Source organism: Priapulus caudatus, unplaced genomic scaffold, assembly GCF_000485595.1.
Source record: "Priapulus caudatus unplaced genomic scaffold, Priapulus_caudatus-5.0.1 Scaffold508, whole genome shotgun sequence".
Classification (NCBI taxonomy): domain Eukaryota; kingdom Metazoa; phylum Priapulida; class Priapulimorpha; order Priapulimorphida; family Priapulidae; genus Priapulus; species Priapulus caudatus.
The window spans coordinates 111,961-132,293 of NW_014577569.1; the positions used below are offsets into that span (position 1 = coordinate 111,961).

The 20,333-nt window shown below is 46.3% G+C and overlaps 1 protein-coding gene and 6 non-coding genes across 8 annotated transcripts in view; all 7 read right to left on the reverse strand.

The window, feature by feature from the left end:
- Window positions 1–20,333, reverse strand: part of LOC106811143 (inverted formin-2-like) — a 32,542-nt gene that overhangs the window by 6,109 nt on the left and 6,100 nt on the right. For both annotated transcript variants that reach the window (XM_014814682.1, XM_014814683.1), the window contains exons 3-12: window positions 15,785–15,912; window positions 14,609–14,774; window positions 13,602–13,717; window positions 12,816–12,978; window positions 11,997–12,169; window positions 11,442–11,521; window positions 7,163–7,629; window positions 4,795–4,901; window positions 4,088–4,264; window positions 3,057–3,314 (exon numbers count right to left, since the gene is read on the reverse strand). In XM_014814682.1, coding sequence (XP_014670168.1) covers window positions 3,057–3,314; window positions 4,088–4,264; window positions 4,795–4,901; window positions 7,163–7,629; window positions 11,442–11,521; window positions 11,997–12,169; window positions 12,816–12,978; window positions 13,602–13,717; window positions 14,609–14,774; window positions 15,785–15,912 — 1,835 coding nt within the window. The remainder of the gene's footprint in view (window positions 1–3,056; window positions 3,315–4,087; window positions 4,265–4,794; window positions 4,902–7,162; window positions 7,630–11,441; window positions 11,522–11,996; window positions 12,170–12,815; window positions 12,979–13,601; window positions 13,718–14,608; window positions 14,775–15,784; window positions 15,913–20,333) is intronic.
- Trnat-cgu lies at window positions 1,763–1,834 on the reverse strand. The gene has a single exon. It is a non-coding gene; the product is annotated as a tRNA-Thr (tRNA).
- Trnat-cgu lies at window positions 2,309–2,380 on the reverse strand. The gene has a single exon. It is a non-coding gene; the product is annotated as a tRNA-Thr (tRNA).
- Trnat-cgu lies at window positions 2,817–2,888 on the reverse strand. Its single transcript has one exon. It is a non-coding gene; the product is annotated as a tRNA-Thr (tRNA).
- Trnat-cgu lies at window positions 5,202–5,273 on the reverse strand. The gene has a single exon. It is a non-coding gene; the product is annotated as a tRNA-Thr (tRNA).
- Trnat-cgu lies at window positions 5,715–5,786 on the reverse strand. The gene has a single exon. It is a non-coding gene; the product is annotated as a tRNA-Thr (tRNA).
- Trnat-cgu lies at window positions 6,199–6,270 on the reverse strand. The gene has a single exon. It is a non-coding gene; the product is annotated as a tRNA-Thr (tRNA).

A 20,333-nucleotide genomic window follows, 5' to 3' on the forward strand; every position in this document is an offset into this window, starting at 1 on the left:
GGATCACCCAAACAGCCACGTGTATAAATTTATTAGCATTATGTGCAAACTCAATCGCTATCCAGTAGGTCTCGGTGACTGTCCTCATGTGTACTACGACACGCTCATCATTGCTGAAGGGGGTCGTTGTCAGTATAATAGTATGTACCCGAGGTACGGTATATGTATGTGGGTAACTATACACAAGTGTACTATAAAAAAAACAAAAAAAGTAGACCTTATCTCTTTCTCAGCAATATTATGTACGCCTGTGTTCTCATTAAATCGTTCCTGGCCCCGAGATGGAGATCGAATGAATAGCGGTCATGGAGGAGGAGTAGGGGGCAGTGGGGGAGGAGGAGGAGGAGGAGGGAGGAGGAGGCGGAGGAAGGAGGAGGAGAAGAGGGGAGAAGGTGTGCCAGTAAGGGGAGGAGGAGGAGGAGGGGAGGTGATGGAGTAGGGGCGGAGGAGAGGGAGGAGGGGGTGAGGAAGAGAGAGAGGGGAAGGGAGAAGGTGATGGAGTAGGGGGCAGGAAGGAGGAGAGGAGGAGGACGGAAGAAAGGTGATGGAGATCGAATAAAGCATGGGAGAGGAGTTAGGGTCAGGAGAGAGGAGTAGAGGGAGGAGGAGAGAGGGGAGGAAGGAGGAGGAGGGGAGAAAGTGATGGAGTAGGGGGAGGGTGAGGGGGAGGAGGAGAGGAGGAGGGAGAAACGGTGATTAGGAGAGATGGAGAGGAGGAGAGGGGGAGGGAAAGGAGAGGAGCGGAGAAAAGTGATGGAGATCCGAATGAAGACGGTCAGGAGGAGAAAGTAGGGTGCTCCTCCTCTCTCCTGCTCTCCTTGCTCCTACTCCTTCCTTCCTCTCCTCCTTCTCTCCTACTCTCCATCCTCCTCTCTCCTCCTCCTCCTCCCTTACTCCACACCGGGTCTCCCTCCCTCCTCCTCCTCCTCCTCACTCCTCCCATCAACCGTTCTCTCTTGTCTCTCCTCCTTCTCCTCCTCTCTCCTCACGCCTCCTCCTCACTCCCCCCTATCATCACCTTCATCTCCTCTCCCTCTCCTTCTCCTTTCCTCTCCTGCTTCCTCTCCTCCTCCATGACCTTCTTTATTCGATCTTCATCACCTTCTCGCGCTTCTCCTCCTCCCCTCCTTCCCTCTTCCTTCTCCTCCTCCTCACGCCATCCTCCTCCTCTTACTGCATCACCTTCTCCCCTCTTCCTCATCCTCCTCCTCCGCCTCCTCCTCCTCCTCCTCTTGCCCCCTACTCCTCCTCCATGACCGTATTCATTCGATCTCCATCTCAGGGGCAGGAACGTTTATGTAAACACAGGGTACATAATATATGCTGAGAAGATACAGGTCTAGTACACTTGTGTATAGTGTACCCACATAGATATACGTACCTCGGGTACATACTATATACGACAACGACCCCTTCAGCAAAAGTGAGCGTGTCGGTATAGTACACATGAGGACAGTCACGAGACCTCTGGATAGCGATGGTTGCACTAAATGCAATAAATTTATACACGTCTGTGTGCGTGCATGTGTACGTGCGTGCGTGTACGCGCGCACACGTGCGTTCGTGTGAGCATATGTATGTGCAAACATGTGTGAATGTGTGTGCGCGAGCGATATGGAACGCATAACCCACTGCATATATGCGTATGACCTAATTCTCAAAATTTTTAATTAAATAATAATTAAAATTTCCAAATCATGATAATAATGTTGTAGGTAGTTAATGACGGTAAAATATAGATAAAAACAAAAACAATAAAAATAGGCTCGGCAGGGGATTGAACCCTGGATCTTTGGTTTACGAGACCAACGCCTTACCACTTGGCCACCGAGCCAATTTGCTATCAGCAGTAACCGGTTATCACTTATGGCCTGTTAGTAAATGGCTGTAGTGAATATGTTGTTGTTGGTGGTTGGTCGTTGTTGGTCGTTGCTTTGCATTTCACATATTATATACACCACTCTTTTGATATTGATTCTCAAATATGATGAAACGTTATAATATTTACATAGAAAAAAAACCAATGCCTTTTAACCATAATTATAGTTTTAACTAGGGTTAAATTATAATACATTGCACGTTGTGTTTATTGCGTTGCCTCAGCCCGTGAGTGAAATAATGCCTATTTATGGGCCATCAAATAAAATCCTCATATATTGATTTGCGCTCATTCTCTCGCACACGTGTTACCACAACGACTGTTTGACGCTGTGTCGTATATTACTGCTTACACAAGCGTCAACACTTCATATTGATGGGCATGTATGTAGCGAATCAATTTTCCTTTTCATGCCATATGCCAAAATTAAGGCTCGACAGGGGATTGAATCCTGGATCTTTGGTTTACGAAACCAACGCCTTACCACTTGGCCACCGAGCCGGATTCTAATGGATTAATAATGATATTAATATTTCTATAATTTAATACGTATGAGGAATATGGGTATGACATATATTCGTGCGTGCCTGCGTGCGTGCTTGCTTGCTTGCGTGCGGGCGTGCGTATGTGCGTGCGTGAGTGCATGCTTGTATGTGTGTATGTATGTGTGTGAGTTATATGGTTAGATATATTAACGGGATAGACGGATGAATAGATTAATAAATTGATTGTTGCATAGATAGATGGATGGCGGGTAGACAAATTGACAGATACACGATATCTATCGTCTTCACACCTTACTGTTGTTCACGAGCTTACCGACCTATAATTCTTCGCGCGTATGTGTCGATACTTTCATATCGATGGGCATTTCGGACTACTGAATCATTTGTTACCCCCCCCCCCCCTCTGCCTTAACGGTTCAGTTCCAAAATAAAGGCTCGACAGGGGATTGAACCCTGGATCTTTGGTTTACGAGACCAACGCCTTACCACTTGGCCACCGAGCCTGCTACCTGGAAGAATTGGTAAGTTATGATTATCACATTCTTATGATTTGCAATGAGAAGTATAGGTGTATGGGATCGACGGATGCACAGATAAATGGATTGATTGATAGATAGATGGATGGATTGATAGCAGGCAAACAGTTGACAGATACGGGATATCACACTCACGTTGTTCAAGAAGTTGCCGACGTCTAACACGGTCAATAGGAGGCGTTGCATGTCGTCGTTATCTCGCACGAAGCAGGCAGTTCTCTCCATGGCGGCGAGACACACCCGCAGTTCGCCCGTCGTGCGTGCGATCTCCTCCCTGCCGACCATCGCCTCGATGTGTCCGCGACATTCCGGAATCCTCGCCAGACACACCAGCAGATGATCGACGTCGTCCTCGACATCAGCGCCATCTGGTATCGAAGCGATGCGCTGCATCTGAAGAGTAAATTTCGCCGGTGTGTTTTTTAATCATCCTCTCCGTTTTAGCGAGGGAACTACGCGCCTTCCTCTTAGATATCGTTCCTAGCTCGGATTTATTACAGGACACACGCCTAAGGAGGAACGCCTAGCTAGCTTAGATTTGTACGCGTTTTCACGCGTGCATGCCATTTTGTTAACTTTACTGCATTTTTAGAATCTACCTATCATTTGATTGACATGATATCTTCTGTTGATATACATACACTTGCAAGAACGCTGACTGACTGGAGCTACCCGCCAATCACTCATTGCGGATTGGTAAATTACACTAGATATCGTTAATTGCGCTTATTACCACTGATATGCTTCTCTGATGAACTATAGAGAGAAATAGAAAATGTCCGGAATTTTAAAACTTATCTTCATTCGTGTTATAATCTAGTGACTCTCTGATGAAATCCCGATGAACGGCACGTTGGTCTGCGTGCGCGCGAGCAGGTGTACACGTCTACACAGAAACCGATGTTTCCTAATTTGATATTAGGCAAGAGAAAAGGTTTTTCGAGTTTTACGAATATATAGTGAAATAGATAAATGTGTCCTCCGACATTACAAGATGTGCGTGTACGCGCGCGCACGTGTGTGTGTGTGCGTGCGTGCGTGCGTGCGTGCGTGTGCGTGCGCGCGTGCGTGCGGGCGTGCGTGCGTGTGCGTGCGTGCGTGCGTGCGTGCGTGCGTGCGTGTGCGTGCGTGCGTGCGTGCGTGGGTGTGTAAGTATGCGCACTCGCCTGCTGCGCGTTTGGGAGTATCTCCAGCAACTCCTTCAGTCGTTCGAGCTCGAACTTCTGCGTGCTGGCGGATTCAATGCTGCCGGCGATATCCTCTATCTCCAATAGATGTTCGTCCATCAGGCGCCGCAGCAGTAGATGCAGGCCGACACGTTGCCTGGGAGCGATGTACGCAAACTGGGACGAAAGAAACAGACGAGATCTATATGGATTGATGTCATCAGCATCAGCGGCAAGCCAGCGGCGAGACGGAGCGGGTTATATGTGGATCATGAACCAGGAAACTTTTACCTCACCTCGCGGTGACCCATCACCATTATTTTCCTCACGCTTCCTTGGCCGGCGATCCGCCATCGTCATCGTCATCATCGTCACGCCCCACGCCCTACCATCGTCACCGCCATCGTCATCGTCGTCACGCCCCACGCCCTACAATCGTCACCGCCATCGTCATTGTCGTCACGCCCCCACGCCCTACCATCGTCACCGTCGTCGTCATCTTCGTCACGCTCATGCCCTGTCATCACCAACATTATCGTCTTGACGGCCTCACGTCACGTCATCATCATCATCATCATCATCATCATCATCATCATCATCATCATTGTGGTCCTCGATTCGCTCTCTCGGCCTGCCATCATCATCGTCGTCGCCGCACCACCCACTCTCTGCCCGCGTCTCGTGTATGAATGCCACTCGGACCGCACCTCGGCTCTCGCCGCCTCTGAACGAGCATCGCGGAATCTCTCCTCGAGTCTGTCAAAGTCGACAGAGGGCGGGTTGATCGCTTTGCCCATCCACACGTTTTGTCCCGCTGAGAGAGAAACAAAATCGTGTTAGCTGCGTAGAGAAATGCGACAGGGCACTACTGAAAAAAAACATAGCAGAGAACATTAATGAACCATGACAAGTGAGTCTCCGGTGCGTTTCACGTAGTAACAGAATCTGCTAGGCGCGCTACGATGCGGATATATAGATCACCGTTATGATATAGGCGTTGCAGGTATTTCTAATACGGTGGCGACAGCATTAGTTCTCGGTCGTTCCATTGTTACAGCTGCCAGTTACGTTGAATGTTCAGCGGAACTTCGGTGAATGAACCAATGCCAAAACAAGGCTCGGCAGGGGATTGAACCCTGGATCTTTGGTTTACGAGACCAACGCCTTACCACTTGGCCACCGAGCCTGTTTCCTGTTGATATTAGGATGGCAATCAATATTTCCGTGTTCGTTACCAATTTAGTCAGGTAAGAGGATATAGACAGAGATTTGGTATTCGATATCTTTTATGTTCCACTGCCCCATATGTATTAACGTTATCCAAAATATCGGCTCTTTCACAAATATCACGTAATAACGTATATTCCATGTAAAAAAATCCTATACACGGAATCATTTTAATTAAAATCTACCTGATTTGAAAGTGCTGTGTGTTATAGATGACAGTTTAGATGGATGCCGACAGAAAAATGCCAGACTGTGGAGCATTAGACGCAGCACACGTAAAATTGGAAAACCATTCTCAATATTTGCTGTCTAACAAATTGCATCCGCTCCGTCTTTGTTGCGATGTTATCGCGTAGCACATACGGACTTTTTAGCTCGGTGAACAAACGAGTTCCAAAAGAGGCTCGGCAGGGGATTGAACCCTGGATCTTTGGTTTACGAGACCAACGCCTTACCACTTGGCCACCGAGCCAATTTCACATTAACTTTATTAAATATTTTCAGTGCTACCTAACCGATAACACCTGCTTATAGTTAAAGGGGCGGGTGGGCAGTTCGTAAATGATTGATTTCTGGTATCGACTGTGATTTCGCACTATCTATAATACCTGCTCTCGTGTAGACCACGCGGCTAGCGAGAACGTTTTTAATCGATGCGAAACCAAATATTTTACGTTCTATGTTTGACATTATGCTGATCTACCCTCTGAACCGATTATCTACACTGTAATCTAACATCTAAAAAATCCCTTCCGAAAAAAATTCTTTACTGTTTGCGCTGCCTAGAATACTGTGTGCGGTCAGACTGCATTCCCGTTTTGTTTGGTCTATCGCGTCCAAGCAAATTTTAGCTTCTCGGTGATGAATGAACAGATTGGAAAAAGAGGCTCGGCAGGGGATTGAACCCTGGATCTTTGGTTTACGAGACCAACGCCTTACCACTTGGCCACCGAGCCGGATGCTGATTGTCAGCCGGATAAATTTCCTGCCGGCCATTCAATAAAGCAGGTATGAGGGCAAACACAGCTGCGTTAGTTCACATTTCTCTATGCAGCTACTCACCTCGTATTCATTTAACTTTGAAGCTATGCTCGGATATAAAAATCCGCTGGCCTCGTTCGCCATCATATTATTATTATTACAAAAACGATTATTATTTAAAATGTTAATGGATCTAACAACCTAAAACCGTTTATTATTTGTTCATAGGTTCAACTAATTTTATCTGGAAACGAAACTTGACCAAAGGTTCGTTGCCATACAGAGAGTGTCGTTTGCATAGTCACCAAAGTATAGATAAAAGAACATGGTGGAAATAGAATGTCTTCATTTAGTTTTTTTGCCTTTTATACTCCTTGGTTTATTCCCCCAGCACACTGTTTTACAGGATGGATACTTGAGCTCAGTAAAAATGGAATTCACCCTCTATGGTAGTTGACTAACACGAATCGTGTCAGACAAAATCATAAAATTCTTCCTCGAAGCGTCAAGTTATAATTTCGAGCACCCCCACCCCGTTGCAATAAGAACACTGCGTGTTGACCAGTTAGATGCCGTGGCGCTCTCTCTACCTGCAATGCATAGAGTGTGGCGTAGCAGTGTACGCACGCGTGCACGTACGTACACGCTAATTCGAAATCGTAATTTTAGTTACACATGAAAACCGGCTTTAGCTAGAAGCTTAGCTGTAGAAGAAGATAGTAAAATAAAAATACGTTAAAAAAGAAGTGCGGTTAAGTTTAGCTTCTAGCATTCTATTTGCACTCGGTGTAATTGCTTTCATTGGCGTGAAATAAATCACTTTAGAGTTGTTCACTTAGCTTAATTATCACTTAGAGCTGTTCGTACTTGATGATCGGCCGATGTGTATCGGCAGCCAGGGTAGAACCCGCATCCTAGCAACCGGTCTGCGCACGTCAGCAGCGCCATCTCCCGCCGTCCGCTTGCGTCTCTCTGCGACCTGCATGGCACACGAGCATCTCAGGTCTTGTTGATCCCCTCCCGCGGGCTTCCCGACCTTGGGCGGCAGCGGCGGAGGGGAGTCGACGTCTGTGTCCACGCCGCTGTCGAGACTAGAACGCGCCGCTCTCTCCGACGACTCGGTCTGCGTCTCCCGCTCTTCTGTTGCCACCGCGTCACTGGCAGCGCTGCAGTCGCGCTCCGTCTGCGAGGCCGTCGACGCCATGTTTGATCCGCTCGTGGAGGCCGCCATGATGCCGCGGATGGAGTCTCGCAGCAGGAACTCGGCCTGGCCGAGCTTGTGGTTGAGGACGAACTGCTCACAGGCCTTCTCTAGGTTTCTCCACACAGTGTCACTGTAACAACGACGACAGTGGCGACGATGATGATGATAATGATGATGATGCCGACAGTGACGGCTGCTGCTGCTACTGCTCCTGCTGCTTCGGCTGCTGATGAGGATGAGGATGATGATGATTATGATGATGATGATGATGATGATGATGATGATGATGATGATGCTGATAATGATGATGATGATGATGATTATCATCATCATCATGATAACGACGACGACGATGATGATAGTGCTGTTAATGATGATTATGACGATAATTGAAACAATGATGATGCAAAATTACGATGATTCAACTTCTTAATAACGGCTGGTAATTAACAATTAACTTGACACACCCATCACTTTACTTGCCTGCTCATTTATACGTTAATCTACCTAATTATGCGCTAGTCATAGAAACGACAGCTTCCCCGATCCCTTACCAACGAGTATAGACCAAATGAATTCGTAAACGATTTACAAAGGGGGACGATCGAAGGGTTTATAAGCTCTTGATGATATTGCGTAAACAAATAAATATTTCAGGGACATCGATCCTAGCGTACACGATGAAATATGATATGTGAAGTGATGACATGATGTCATTATATGTGACATAACAATTAATAATATATATATATACATTGTGTAGTATAATATAATGATAACGTCGAAATTATAATAATCCGATTATTATTACTATTATTATTATTATTATTATTATTTCCAAAGTGGATCACGGCATTAGCCGGTGGCTTCTGGGTTGACCGTGTCCCAACATGAGACATAGGGATTCAATCCAGAATTTTTCGTAGATTTTTTGCACTTCTTGGGCAGTGTGGTGGCCAGGGAGTTCCTTAAGGTTCTTCTCAAAACCATTCTTTATAGAACCAAGGGCTCCAACCACCACTGGTACAATTCTCGTCTTAGTATTCCACATCCTCATAATTTCTATCTCCAGATCTTTGTACTTGGTGAGTTTGTCTCTTTCCTTCACCATGATGTTAGAATAATCTGGTACGGCTACGTCAATCAACAGGCATCGTTTTTCTTTCTCGTTGTGGAGCACTATATCAGGGCGGTTTGCAGGTATCTGATGAAATCTGTGCGATCTGTCTACACTGCCGTATCCCACATTATGGTAGTATTTCCTATATTCGTAACTGGTCTCGGAGTATGTTCATACCACTTGTCAGGTACTTGCTAACCAAGTTCACTGCAGATTGACCAGTCCAGATAGCTGGCTACCTTGTTATGGCGATTGATGTACTCGGTTGGGGCCAGCACTGCATGTGCATCCGGCGATGATGTGGCTGATGGTCTCCTCTGCCTTGCTGCACATTCTGCACTTGCTGTGACCTGTTGCTTGAGGTTGTTGCGTTGATGATATCTGGTGTTGAGTGCTTGGTCTTGGGCTGCAATGATCAGGCTTTCTGTTTCCCCTTAGAGCCCGTAACTACTCAGCCAGGCAACGCTTGCAGTCTTGTCGACAAATGGCCTGTCGAGGCTCTTGTAGAATCTTCCATGCAAAGGCTTGTTCTTCAATACCTCGATCTTCTCTGCTTCCATATTGGCTTTCAGTTTCTGCTTTGTTGAGGATTAGCTGGTGGGCTGAGGAGACTAGTATTTTGCTTTGATTTCTTTCGCCTCGCGTAAGAGAGCGTGCTTTGATTTTCCAGACTGATGGATTTTGATAAACTTTGTAAATTTGTCTTGCTTAAGCTCGATGTAGTCGCCTAGACCTACAATGGCAGTGTTGTACGCAGACATCAGTTCAATGAGACCACGACCACCATTTTGCCTCTTGATGACTCTACAGTCGCTCTACATCTGCTTTTGGGTGATGGACACCGCGCATGGTTAGTAGCTTTCTTGTCTGGCGATCCATCCTTTCGATATCTGATCGCAACCAGTTGATCACCCCAAAGCTGTATACGTGGACCGGCAGTGCCAGGCTATTGATCGCTGTTATCTTGTTTTTTGAGTAGAGATCAGACTTGAGAACTAGGCGAACTCGGCGATAGTACTCCTTAGCAATGTTCTCCTTTATCTTTGCATGCTGAATACCATCACTTTTGTCTACACCAAGATATTTGTAGGTGTCCTCGTGGTTCAGACTTTGTAGGGCTGTCTTGTCATCAAGCTCGATATTTCGACTTTTTATTAGCTTACCACCTTTTAAGATAGCGGTTGCACACTTTTCCAAGCCGAACTCCATTTTGATGTCATCACTGAATGCTTTGACTGTTACCAAGGCCTGCTCCAGCTCCTATTCGTTTTTGGTGAACAGTTTAAGGCCATCTATGTAGAGCAGGTGGCTGATGGTGCTGTGTTTATTGACTGTAAATCCCAGACCCTGTCTATTCAGCATGTTGGTAAGCGGTGTTAGTGCTAAGCAGAATAGCAGGGGAGAGCGCGAGTCGCCCTGGAAGATTCCTCTCTTGATTGAGAAATCTTCTGTTCTGGGGCAGCCCCCTTGAGTGAAGAGGAGTATTTCAGTCTTTCATTTCTTCATTGTAGCTTCCATGAAGTGAATGATGGTTGGTGACACACGGTAAATTCTCATGGCTGTGAGAATACAGGAATGTGGGACACTGTCAAAGGCTTTCTTATAATCAATCCACGCCATTCCTAGGTTCTTCTTGAGTTTTTTTTTGCCATGCTTACAATCATATTACTGATGAGAAGTTGGTCTTTGCACCCTCTGGACGCTCTTCTACAGCCTTTCTGCTTATCTGTGAGGATGCCGCTCTTCTGTAAGTGATTGTAGAGGCGGTTGGTGATTGCAGCAGTGAGAATCTTGTAGGTAGTAGGCAGGCAAGTGATTGGTCGATAGTTCTTTGGTTATTTTGTATCCTTGCCTTTTGAAAAAAGGAAAGTGATTCCTGATGTCAACCAGTTAGGGCTATTGCTTGAATCCTTGATGGTGTCATTCAAGGCCCTGGTTAGTTGTTTATAGAGGGCACTTAAATGCTTAATCCAGAAGATGTGCAGCTTGACTGGGCCGAGAGACTTCCAGTTGTGGGTCCGCTTGATGGCCTGCTGCACCTCACACATTGTAATGTCAGTCCATACATCCATTGCTACATTCTGGAATGCTTCCTCCTCTTGTTTGATCCAAGTGGCTTTGGTATTGTGGTCTGTGCCAACTTTCAGTATTCCACGCCAGAATTGATCGAGTCGCTCTTGAGAGGGAGGTTCCTTGATGGTGCTTTGCTGCTCGTTGAGATGCCGGCATAATTTTTTGGCATCTTCATGGAAGAGCTTATTCTGATAGTAGTGCTCACTCCGCTTAGTAAATCTTCTCAACCTTTGAGCTTTGGCCTGTAGTTTCATCTTTATTTCTTGTTCGAGCTCGCATATGGTCTTATTCTCCCGTCGGCTCTTGCATAAGATGTCCCTGGCCTTGGCATGTATACTTGCTTTGTTGGGACACATTTTTTTATTTTGCTAAGGATAGAGAGGTCCTTGCGAGGGTTTTTTGTTCTGATTCTCTTCTTTTATGTTTGGTTCCTCTGTGGGCTTCGTGACTCTCTCTTTTGTCTCCCCAGCAATAACAGCAGCAGTCGCGTACATTAATTCATTGATTTCTGATAAGTTTAGATGGTTATCTTTGATGATATTGGTGAGGGCCTGATTTGCAGCTTGAATATTGTGCCGTATTGCCTTGTTGAGATAAACCTTTTTTCAGGCTTCTGCGTTAATCCAGGTTATTATTATTATTATTATTATTATTATTATTATTATTATTATATAAGTTCGACGTCGATCTCGCGTGTGCCTACACGTTAACAGTGCCCAAGTTTCCCGTAACAACCAGTTCTTACTCACCTGTGAGTACTAACTGTTTCGAGGTAGTACATCTGTAGCAGTATAATTCTCAGAGAGGAAACCTTCGGACTGTCACAAACCTGCAACGTGTTGCGTTAACAAATGCACCTATACGCTCGTGTGGCGACTTCTTATGCGCTAAGAGCTTTACGCTACAAAAATCCGCGTGCGATGTTTACCTTATATTAATTCGCTAATAATTTTAAAATATGAAAAAGTTTTCAACGTAGAAAGTACATATATAAACATAACAAAATTGATTAATAATTTTAATATATCAAAAAAAGAAAAAGAAAAAAGAGTAAATATATAAATTCATCATCTCTATTCTGCATACATGTCACGTCTATTCATCTATATTACTATTCGTTTGCGCACCTGGAGATATACAGCGGTAGCATAAATAAAGATGAAATTTTCAAGTAAACTGGTTTAAACCGGTACATGTATCGTGTGTACATACGCACGCGCGCATGCACACGCCCGCACGCACACACGTGTAGAACGTATGTGGCAGACATACTGACATGCACTAGGATCTTCGAGCACCCTCACCTTGTTGAAGATGGCAGAGAACAGCTGCTGACAGTCCTGCACATCGACGCCGTCACGCACGCTGCACGCGTCATCGTCTGACATCATCAGCCGGTAGAAGGCTTCACACTGAATCATCATGTCGTCTTCGTCTTCGTAACGAAGCTTAGCTAGCGCGTCAAGCAGTCTCAGACCTGACGAACAGCGACGACATAGAACACCCACGCGCATACACGTACGCATGCACGCGCGTACGCATGCATGTACGCATGCACACACGCACGCACGCGCACGTAAGCATGCATCTACGCACACGCGCACGTGCAAACGAACAAACGCGGATACTGTACTGCTTATAAAAGGATGCACGGAAGCAAGCATGCAAACACGGACGCACCCAATGATGCTCGCGCGCATACACACACACGCGCACGCACGCACGCATGTACACGGTACACATGCACCAACGTTAAAACACTGACCACGCCATTGACTTCACCATAGCAACAGCAAGCGGACACCCGCGAACTGTATACAATAAATATCGAGCGGATACCAGCGAACAGTAAACAATAGTAATCAAGCGGATACCAGCGAACAGTAAACAATAGTAAGCAAGCGGATACCAGAGAACAGTAAACAATAGTAATCAAGCGGATACAAACGAGCAATAAATAATAAACAGCAAGCGGTCAACAGCGAACAACAAACAGATAAACATCAAACAGACAGCAACGAACACTCAACAACAAAAACAACAAACAGGTAACAGCGAGGAGCAAACAAGAAACACTAAACAATTAACAGCGAACGGGTGACGATGACAGCGATTTTGTTCACCTATGAATTCCTGTCTGATGGCGGCGCGTGGCTGGAGATCTCTCGTGCTAGCAATGATGCAGTTGATGAAACCCAGCACAGCGGTGCGGTAGTGCAGCGTCTCCGTGCTGTCGTGAAGCTGAGCCATGATCACGCTGAAGCGATAGCTCGTCTTCTTGCAGTCCTGACCGCAGCGGACACAGAGCAGACGGGATAATCATAAGGGATTCCCTCCGTTGTAGGACGGGAGTTGGGGATGCGTGTCACTTCGCACTTGACGAACTGTTAACTGGCCCTATTCTAAATGTTTTTTCATCCACATGCGTTCCAATTCGTAGGCTTTTGTAATGTCGTTTGACTCTCTAACTTCAAGCTAATACGTGCTTCTTCTCGTACGTTTCACATGGTACGCTCGTCGGCTAGTGCGATCGTACGCGTTTACCATGTGGTAAGTGCGCGTGAGAAGTGTTTGGTTCCTACCTGGCTAACTTTTACTATAACCGTAATACATACCCTGTCCTCTGCCATACATAACCATCATACGATCCAACCATGACTGTTAACTCTTACCATGACTCTACCTAAACTTGATATTGGTCCTAAACCTAACTCTAACCCCTACTCCTAATCATGATCCCGACCCTTACACTAAGCCTAACAATATTAGCCCTGCTTCTTGCCCTAACATCTACCTATGGCCATAACCCCAATCACTACCCCTGACCACAACCTCAACGTCTAACCCTGACCATAACCCCAACATATATCCATGCATGACCTAACCCCAACATCTAACCTTTCCCTTACCTTGTACGTGTCCAGGGCGCGCAGGACTGCATTGCGGGCATCAGCTGAGAAGACGCAGATCGCTGATAGTAGGTCGAATACCTGTCTCTTAGTGAGGCTGTTCGTCGTATCCAAAGCTGAAAGAATCAAAACGTGCGTGGCGACATCCGTCGTCAACATCGGCGACGACTGCAGCCTACAGGGGGCGCTGCGGCCGGGCGCGCGTCAGTTACATAGATCAGAGGGCGTGATGACGTTTCGTAGGTCGTGGAAAGATCTCAATTATAATTCTTCAGATATCTCGAATCAAAATAGACTGGAGGCGAGATTAAACTTCGTGGAACGGGAATTGTGACGTAACATTAGAGAAGACTCGGCGTGTCGCGTTTATGCTGACGTCACTGTATTGCGGCCCTGCGTGACATTACTGGCTGGCGTCAGTCACGTAAGCAGACAGATGCATAGAAACGGATAGCGTATCGACTCTGCTACACTACTGTGCCACAAGCGGGTCGAAAAAGATCATTCCAATGGTTACCATGTTATCAGGATTAGGCTTTGGGTAAAGGTTAAGAATATGGTGGGGGATAATGTTAGGTCCAGGGTTAGGATTATGGATGGTGTTGAAATCAATCATAAAGTTGAGATTGCGATTAGGGTTAAGGACAAGGTTAGGGTTAGCCTTATATTAGGGGCGTGGGTTAATGTTGCGATTAGTGTTAGGGTTAAGGTTAGGTTTAAGCTTGCGGCTAAGGCTAATGTTAGTTTTCGGGTTAGAGGTTCTAAGCTTAGGCTTAGGCTCAGATTTGGGAGTTAGAGTTAGTGATAGGATTAGAATTAGGGTCAAGTTTAGGGTTAGCTTTAGAGTTAGGTTTTACATTACATTTCATTTTATTTCATTTCATTTCATTTCATTACGTTACACTACATTACATTACATTACATTACATTACATTACATTACATTACATTACATTACATTACATTACATTACATATACGCATTTTCTCAATTTTGTTTTATTCTTACATTTAGCTAGACAGTCGATGCACAGCTGGCTGCCGACGACGTGTCGGAAGCCGGACGGGATGTCCAGTACGTGCCGTACAGAGTTGACACATTCCAGCTGCAGCAGTGAGTGTGTAAAGTCCGTGAACCCACATCCACTGAGCGCCTCCAGACAGCCAAACAACGCCTGTGTGAAGGGAAGAGACAGCTAGAGACGCAACGTTATCAGTTTCTGAGCAGCAAGGGAGAGTGGGGGGAAGTGATGAAGAGAGAAAGAGATGTACAGAATGAATGAGGTAGGCAGAGTGAAAACGAAAGCAAGAGTGCGATAAAGAAGGGTAAAAGGCGCGGGGAATGGGAGAGAAAGAAAAGGGGGAAATGGAGAGAGCGAGAGGAGAGAGAATCAATACTCGTATATATATATATATATATATATATATATATATATATATTATATACATATTGGCCACAATAAAACTTCTTCGCATTGCGGACACGCCAGCAATAACAGACGGGTTTCCGCGGTAATATGGGCAGTGCGCTCGCCGTGTACGTGCGCGCGGAATGCGTGAGCAACGCAACAACTCGAATACAAAGTCGGTTATTTAGAGCGCTGTTGTAGTGTCAATTGTCGCCATAAATGCATCGTAGCTGTGCAGATTGTACGTGGCAAATGTTATGAACAGCGGAAGCGCGCGACGGGCGCGTAATTGAAATGTATGTGTGTGGTGGCGTGCGTGTGTGTGTGTGTGTGTGTGCGTCGTGTGTGTGCGCGTGTGTGTGTGTGTGCTGTGTGTGTGTGTGTGTGTGTTGTGTGTGTGTGTGTGTGTGTGTGGTGTGTGTGTGTGTGTGTGTGTGTGTGTGTGTGAGAGAGAGAGAGAGAGTGAGTGTGAGTTTGTGTGTGCGCGTGCGCGCGCGCGCGTGTGTGCGTGCGTGAAGGTGCATGTGCACGCGCGTGTTGCATGCATGCGTGCGTGCGTGCAACCGTGCGTAAAGGTGTGTGCAGGCGCGCGCGTGTGTGTGCATGCGTGCGTGAGTGCGTGCTTGCGTGCGTGCATGTGTGTGTCACGCTCTCCGAGGGTGTGTGTGTGCGTGTGTGAGTACGCGCGTGTTGTGAGGTAACAGACGAAGGAAAGAGATGTATTTGCAACGCAAAACATGAGGAAGCAGCGCGCGGGCAGCAGCTTCATCAGTTACCTCGATGCCGCCCTCGTGAATGAATCGATGAAGCCACGCGTCGTGGTCGCTAGCGCTGGCGAGGCGGTTCGACAGATACTGCAGGCCCTCGATTGACGGACCGCGCAGCATTCTGACACTGTACTCCACTGTAACCAAAGAAGTAGTAAAATACCAATTAAGTTATAGCATTTCTATAGGCTGTTGTAAAAAAGGTAAACCGAACCGACCGTTACCCCTGTAGTGTCGGCTAAGAATGAGCCTTGGGTGGATACCATGCTAGTGGGAGGGTCTTCTATCTATTCCGGAATCTCTACCTTTAAATTGAGTCCGTGTGGCTGCATTTCTATAGAGTTCTATGACTGAAACAGGCGCTGTGAGAGTCGTACACCCGTAGTGTATGTGATCGTAATAATAATAATAATAATAATAATAATAATCATAATAATAAATAGTGAATAAAAAAAGTTATCATTATTTAGGAATTTTTATCGCACAAGGAACGTCCTCGGCCGGACTTTGAATGCGTACATGGCTGCCTAGGATGCTACCACTACGTACGGTGGTGTACAGAATAATAATACAATAACAATTCTCAGATCTTTAAAGCTAATGTTACATTATGATAAAAATGCTCTGTTAAAAAGATTAATTTAACAAACATTTAAAATTTTCTAGTTACTGTTCGCATTGAATATATGCATCGGTAGTCGATTCCAACACTTCAATATACATCCAGTTATGTTATATAGCACTTCCTTGCTCAATTATTTATTCCATTTGCTATTATGTGCTATATACTGTGTACTATTGTTCAATTATTTGCCCCAGCGTTTGATTTGTTTGCACACGCTCGAGTAAATTAACAAAGTTGGGACTTGTTTGCACGGGCGATCCCCGAGGCCGTTAGCAAGACGCTGATAGATGCATTGTCATGCTTTCTTCACGAGCATTTGTTGCCAGTGTGTCGAGTACGATTACGATCAAGAGTCCATAACAGAAAATGTTCTATAATGGACTCTTGGTAAGATGCTACTATCATACCGCCAACTACAGCCGGGGTGGCCCAACGTAGGAGGGTGATAGAGACTTCGTGACTAAACTAGATAATAACATTGGCATGAATTTTTTGGTAGTTTAGTATCGAAAAAATAAACTGCATGTGTGATAGGATTAACGGTGAGGGGGTTACCTCGCCGCTATTATTTATTTAACCGGAACTTTACAATGAAGTTCGCAATTGTGCATGATAAGACCTCTCGCGTACAGGTGTAATGTGTCGCTATGGTTACTACTGCTACTGCCTGCTGCTGCTCTTGCTGTTGCTACCGCTAATGCTGCTGTTGCTACCGCTACTGCTACTGCTACTGCTACTACTGCTTCTACTATTGCTACTGCTACCGCTACTGGTATTGCTACTGCTGCTGCTATACCGCTACTGCTACTGCTACTGCTACTGTTGCTACTGTTTCTGCCACTGCTACTGCTACTGCTACTGATAATGCTACTGCTACTGATACTGCTGCTACTGCTACCGGTAATGCTGCTTACGTGTTCAAGCAACGCTATGTTTACCCATCGCTTTCGTATACAACGGCAGCTGCTAATCTGTCAATTAATAATTAACTCTAGGAGGAGAAGGCGGACACGAGACTGCCCACTATTAGCTCGCGCGTGTGAGCATGTCCGCACCTGTCGACCGTTGGTTCATTTCCCGCTGCCGACTCTAAACACCGCGTGACTCATCGTACAGATGGCGATAAGAAAGAGTGCTGACGCTGGATGGTTGGTCGCAAACGCTTGACTCTCGGTTTGTTATGCGTGCAGACAGCCGCGTGCAGGTGTGTGTGCGTGTGTGTGTGTGTGTGTGTGTGTATGTGTGTGTGTGTGTGTGTGGTGTGTTGTGTGTGTGTTGTGTGGTGTGTGTGTGTGTGTGTGGTGTTTGTGTGTGTGTGGTGTGTGTGTGTATGTGTGTGTGTGTGTGTGTTGTGTGTATGTATGTGTGTGTGTATGTGTGTGTGTGTGTGTGGTGTGTGTGTGTGTGTGTGTGTGTGTGTATGTGTGTGTGTGTGTGTGTGTGTGTGTGTGTGTGTGTGTGTGTGTATGTGTGTACGCGGGGAGTAAGCACTACCCCAAACAACTCGCCAGCGACTATCACGGCAAGGGGAAGACTTGAAGAAGGGAGGAAAGGGAGTGGGCAAAAGAAAGAGAGAGGGGAGAGATCAAGAGAGAGAGAGGAGAGACACACACAACACACACACACAGGCGGACAGCCGGACAGTCAGAGAGACAGACAGACAGACAGACGACGGACGGACGGACGGACGGACGAAACAGACAGACAGACAGAGAAAGACGGGGGAGAGAGATCGAGAGTGAAACAGACAGAGACAGATGAGAGAGAGAGAGAAAGAGGGAGGGAGAGAGAGAGACACACAGAGAGAGCGAAAGAGAGAGAGAGAGAGAGAGAGAGAGAGAGAGAGAGAGAGAGCGAGAGAGGCGAGAGACCGAGAGCGTGAGGCAGGAGAGAGTGAAGGCGGAGAGAGTGCTAAGATTTCACGACAGATCACCCTACCCACTGGAGTGCCTTTCAATGTGAAACGACGACGAGTAAATTATTCTTAAGGATTTAAAACCGCCCCTCAAAAAACATACGCCGTCGCCGCTTCGCGCCAACCAACAAAACGCTCACCCGATGTTTACACACATAGCGCGCGATCTAACCTAATCGTAAACCTAGGTAAGGCGCTTAAAACCTGCGAGCGCGCGCGTTAGCGTGGCGAGCATCAACTCGCTAGTTTTTTCCGACGCAGACGGGCACACGTGAAAAGGCTGGCCGGAGACTGTGTGAAGTGGCAGCAGCGCAACGAACCCGCGGCTTTCGACCGCATGCGCAGGCAACCAAAATCCTTCTCAAGGTTGCTGTTATATTAAATTCGCGTTAACAAAAGTTCGCGTCGACTGCGGTTTTTAGGAGGCGGCGCGGCGGCGTTGGCACGCACGCACGCACGGCACAGGCACGAACTCACGCACATGCACGCACGCACGCCGGCCATGCAGGCAGCACCACGAAAGACAGGTCGAGCGGGCAGCAACACCCCCCGGATTGCGGTGCGGCTCCCAACCCAGCAACACGCCAGCACAACAGACAGCGCCACGCTCTTATAAGCCTCCATCATCCCCTCATCCCCCGCGTCAAGTCGAATTAACCGGCGAAGGCAGCACAGGCGATTGTGTGTGGAGCAGGGAGCTGACTGAGAGATTGTCGAAGACGTGGAGGAAGAGAAGAGGTTAGATCGCCGGAAAATCCGATGAGCGGGCTGAATCGCACGCCTTTGTGTCGCAGCGAGACAGATGCGGTGAGCAGATGGGTGGCGAAGAGGGGCACACAGACAGACAGAGGGAAAGGGTAAGGAAGCGGGAAGAAAAAGAGAAGTGGGGCGGGGGGGATAGAGAGGTGGAAGGAGAGACAGGCAGGGCAGGCAGGCAGGCAACAGAGACATAAAAATATATAATATATATATATATATATATAGATAGATAGATAGATAGATAGATAGATAGATAGATTAGATAATAGATAGAAGATAGATAGATAGATAGATAGATAGATAGATAGATAGATAGATAGATAGATAAATAGATAGCATAGATAGATAGATAGATAGATAGATAGATAGATAGATAGATAGATAGATAGATAGATAGATAGATAGATAGATTAGATAGATAGATAGATAGATAGATAGATAGATAGATAGATAGATAGATAGATAGATAGATAGATAGAAGTAGATAGATAGATAGATAGATAGATAGATAGATAGATATAAAGATAGATAGAGATAGATAGATAGATACGATAGATAGATAGATAAATTATAACAGTGATAGCATACACCGTGATGTAAGGCAACCGTCGCGGCGGTCCGAAGTCGGGCAAGTGTCATCGGCTCTCGTAATGTACCTGCAACGGCCTCGCGTTCTCTACACGTCCGGCCAAGCTTCGTAATTAAAAAAAGTTCGCGCCGGTGATAGTAGCGGAAGCTGTTTTTCTACTAGAGTCTCCTACATGCGTGCGACCTGGGCAGCGAGTTTTCGCTTGACGGTGGCGGAGCACAGGTGTGTGGTAAGCATGGCTGAGCCACATGCTGGAGTGATGACCCGCGAGCATGGAGCGCGTTCATTAGTTGGCACTGAGACCCCCCGTGTACATTAGCAATATACAGCTATCACATTCCAGCAATGACAGCTGGTAGACCCATTATCATGGACTCGGTATATACGCGCAACACACAGCACACACATCAGGCAGCACACACCTCACACACCAGCACACACTTCAAGCACACATGGCACACAACACACGCATCAGAACATAAGCACACATCACCATAACAGGAAATAAACACATCACAACACATATCTCACATACACCTACAGCAATACATACATATACATACATACAACTACATACATACATACATACTACATACATACATACATAGCATACATACAATACATACATACGAATGAAAACAGCACATACACAGTATTAGCACACACGCGC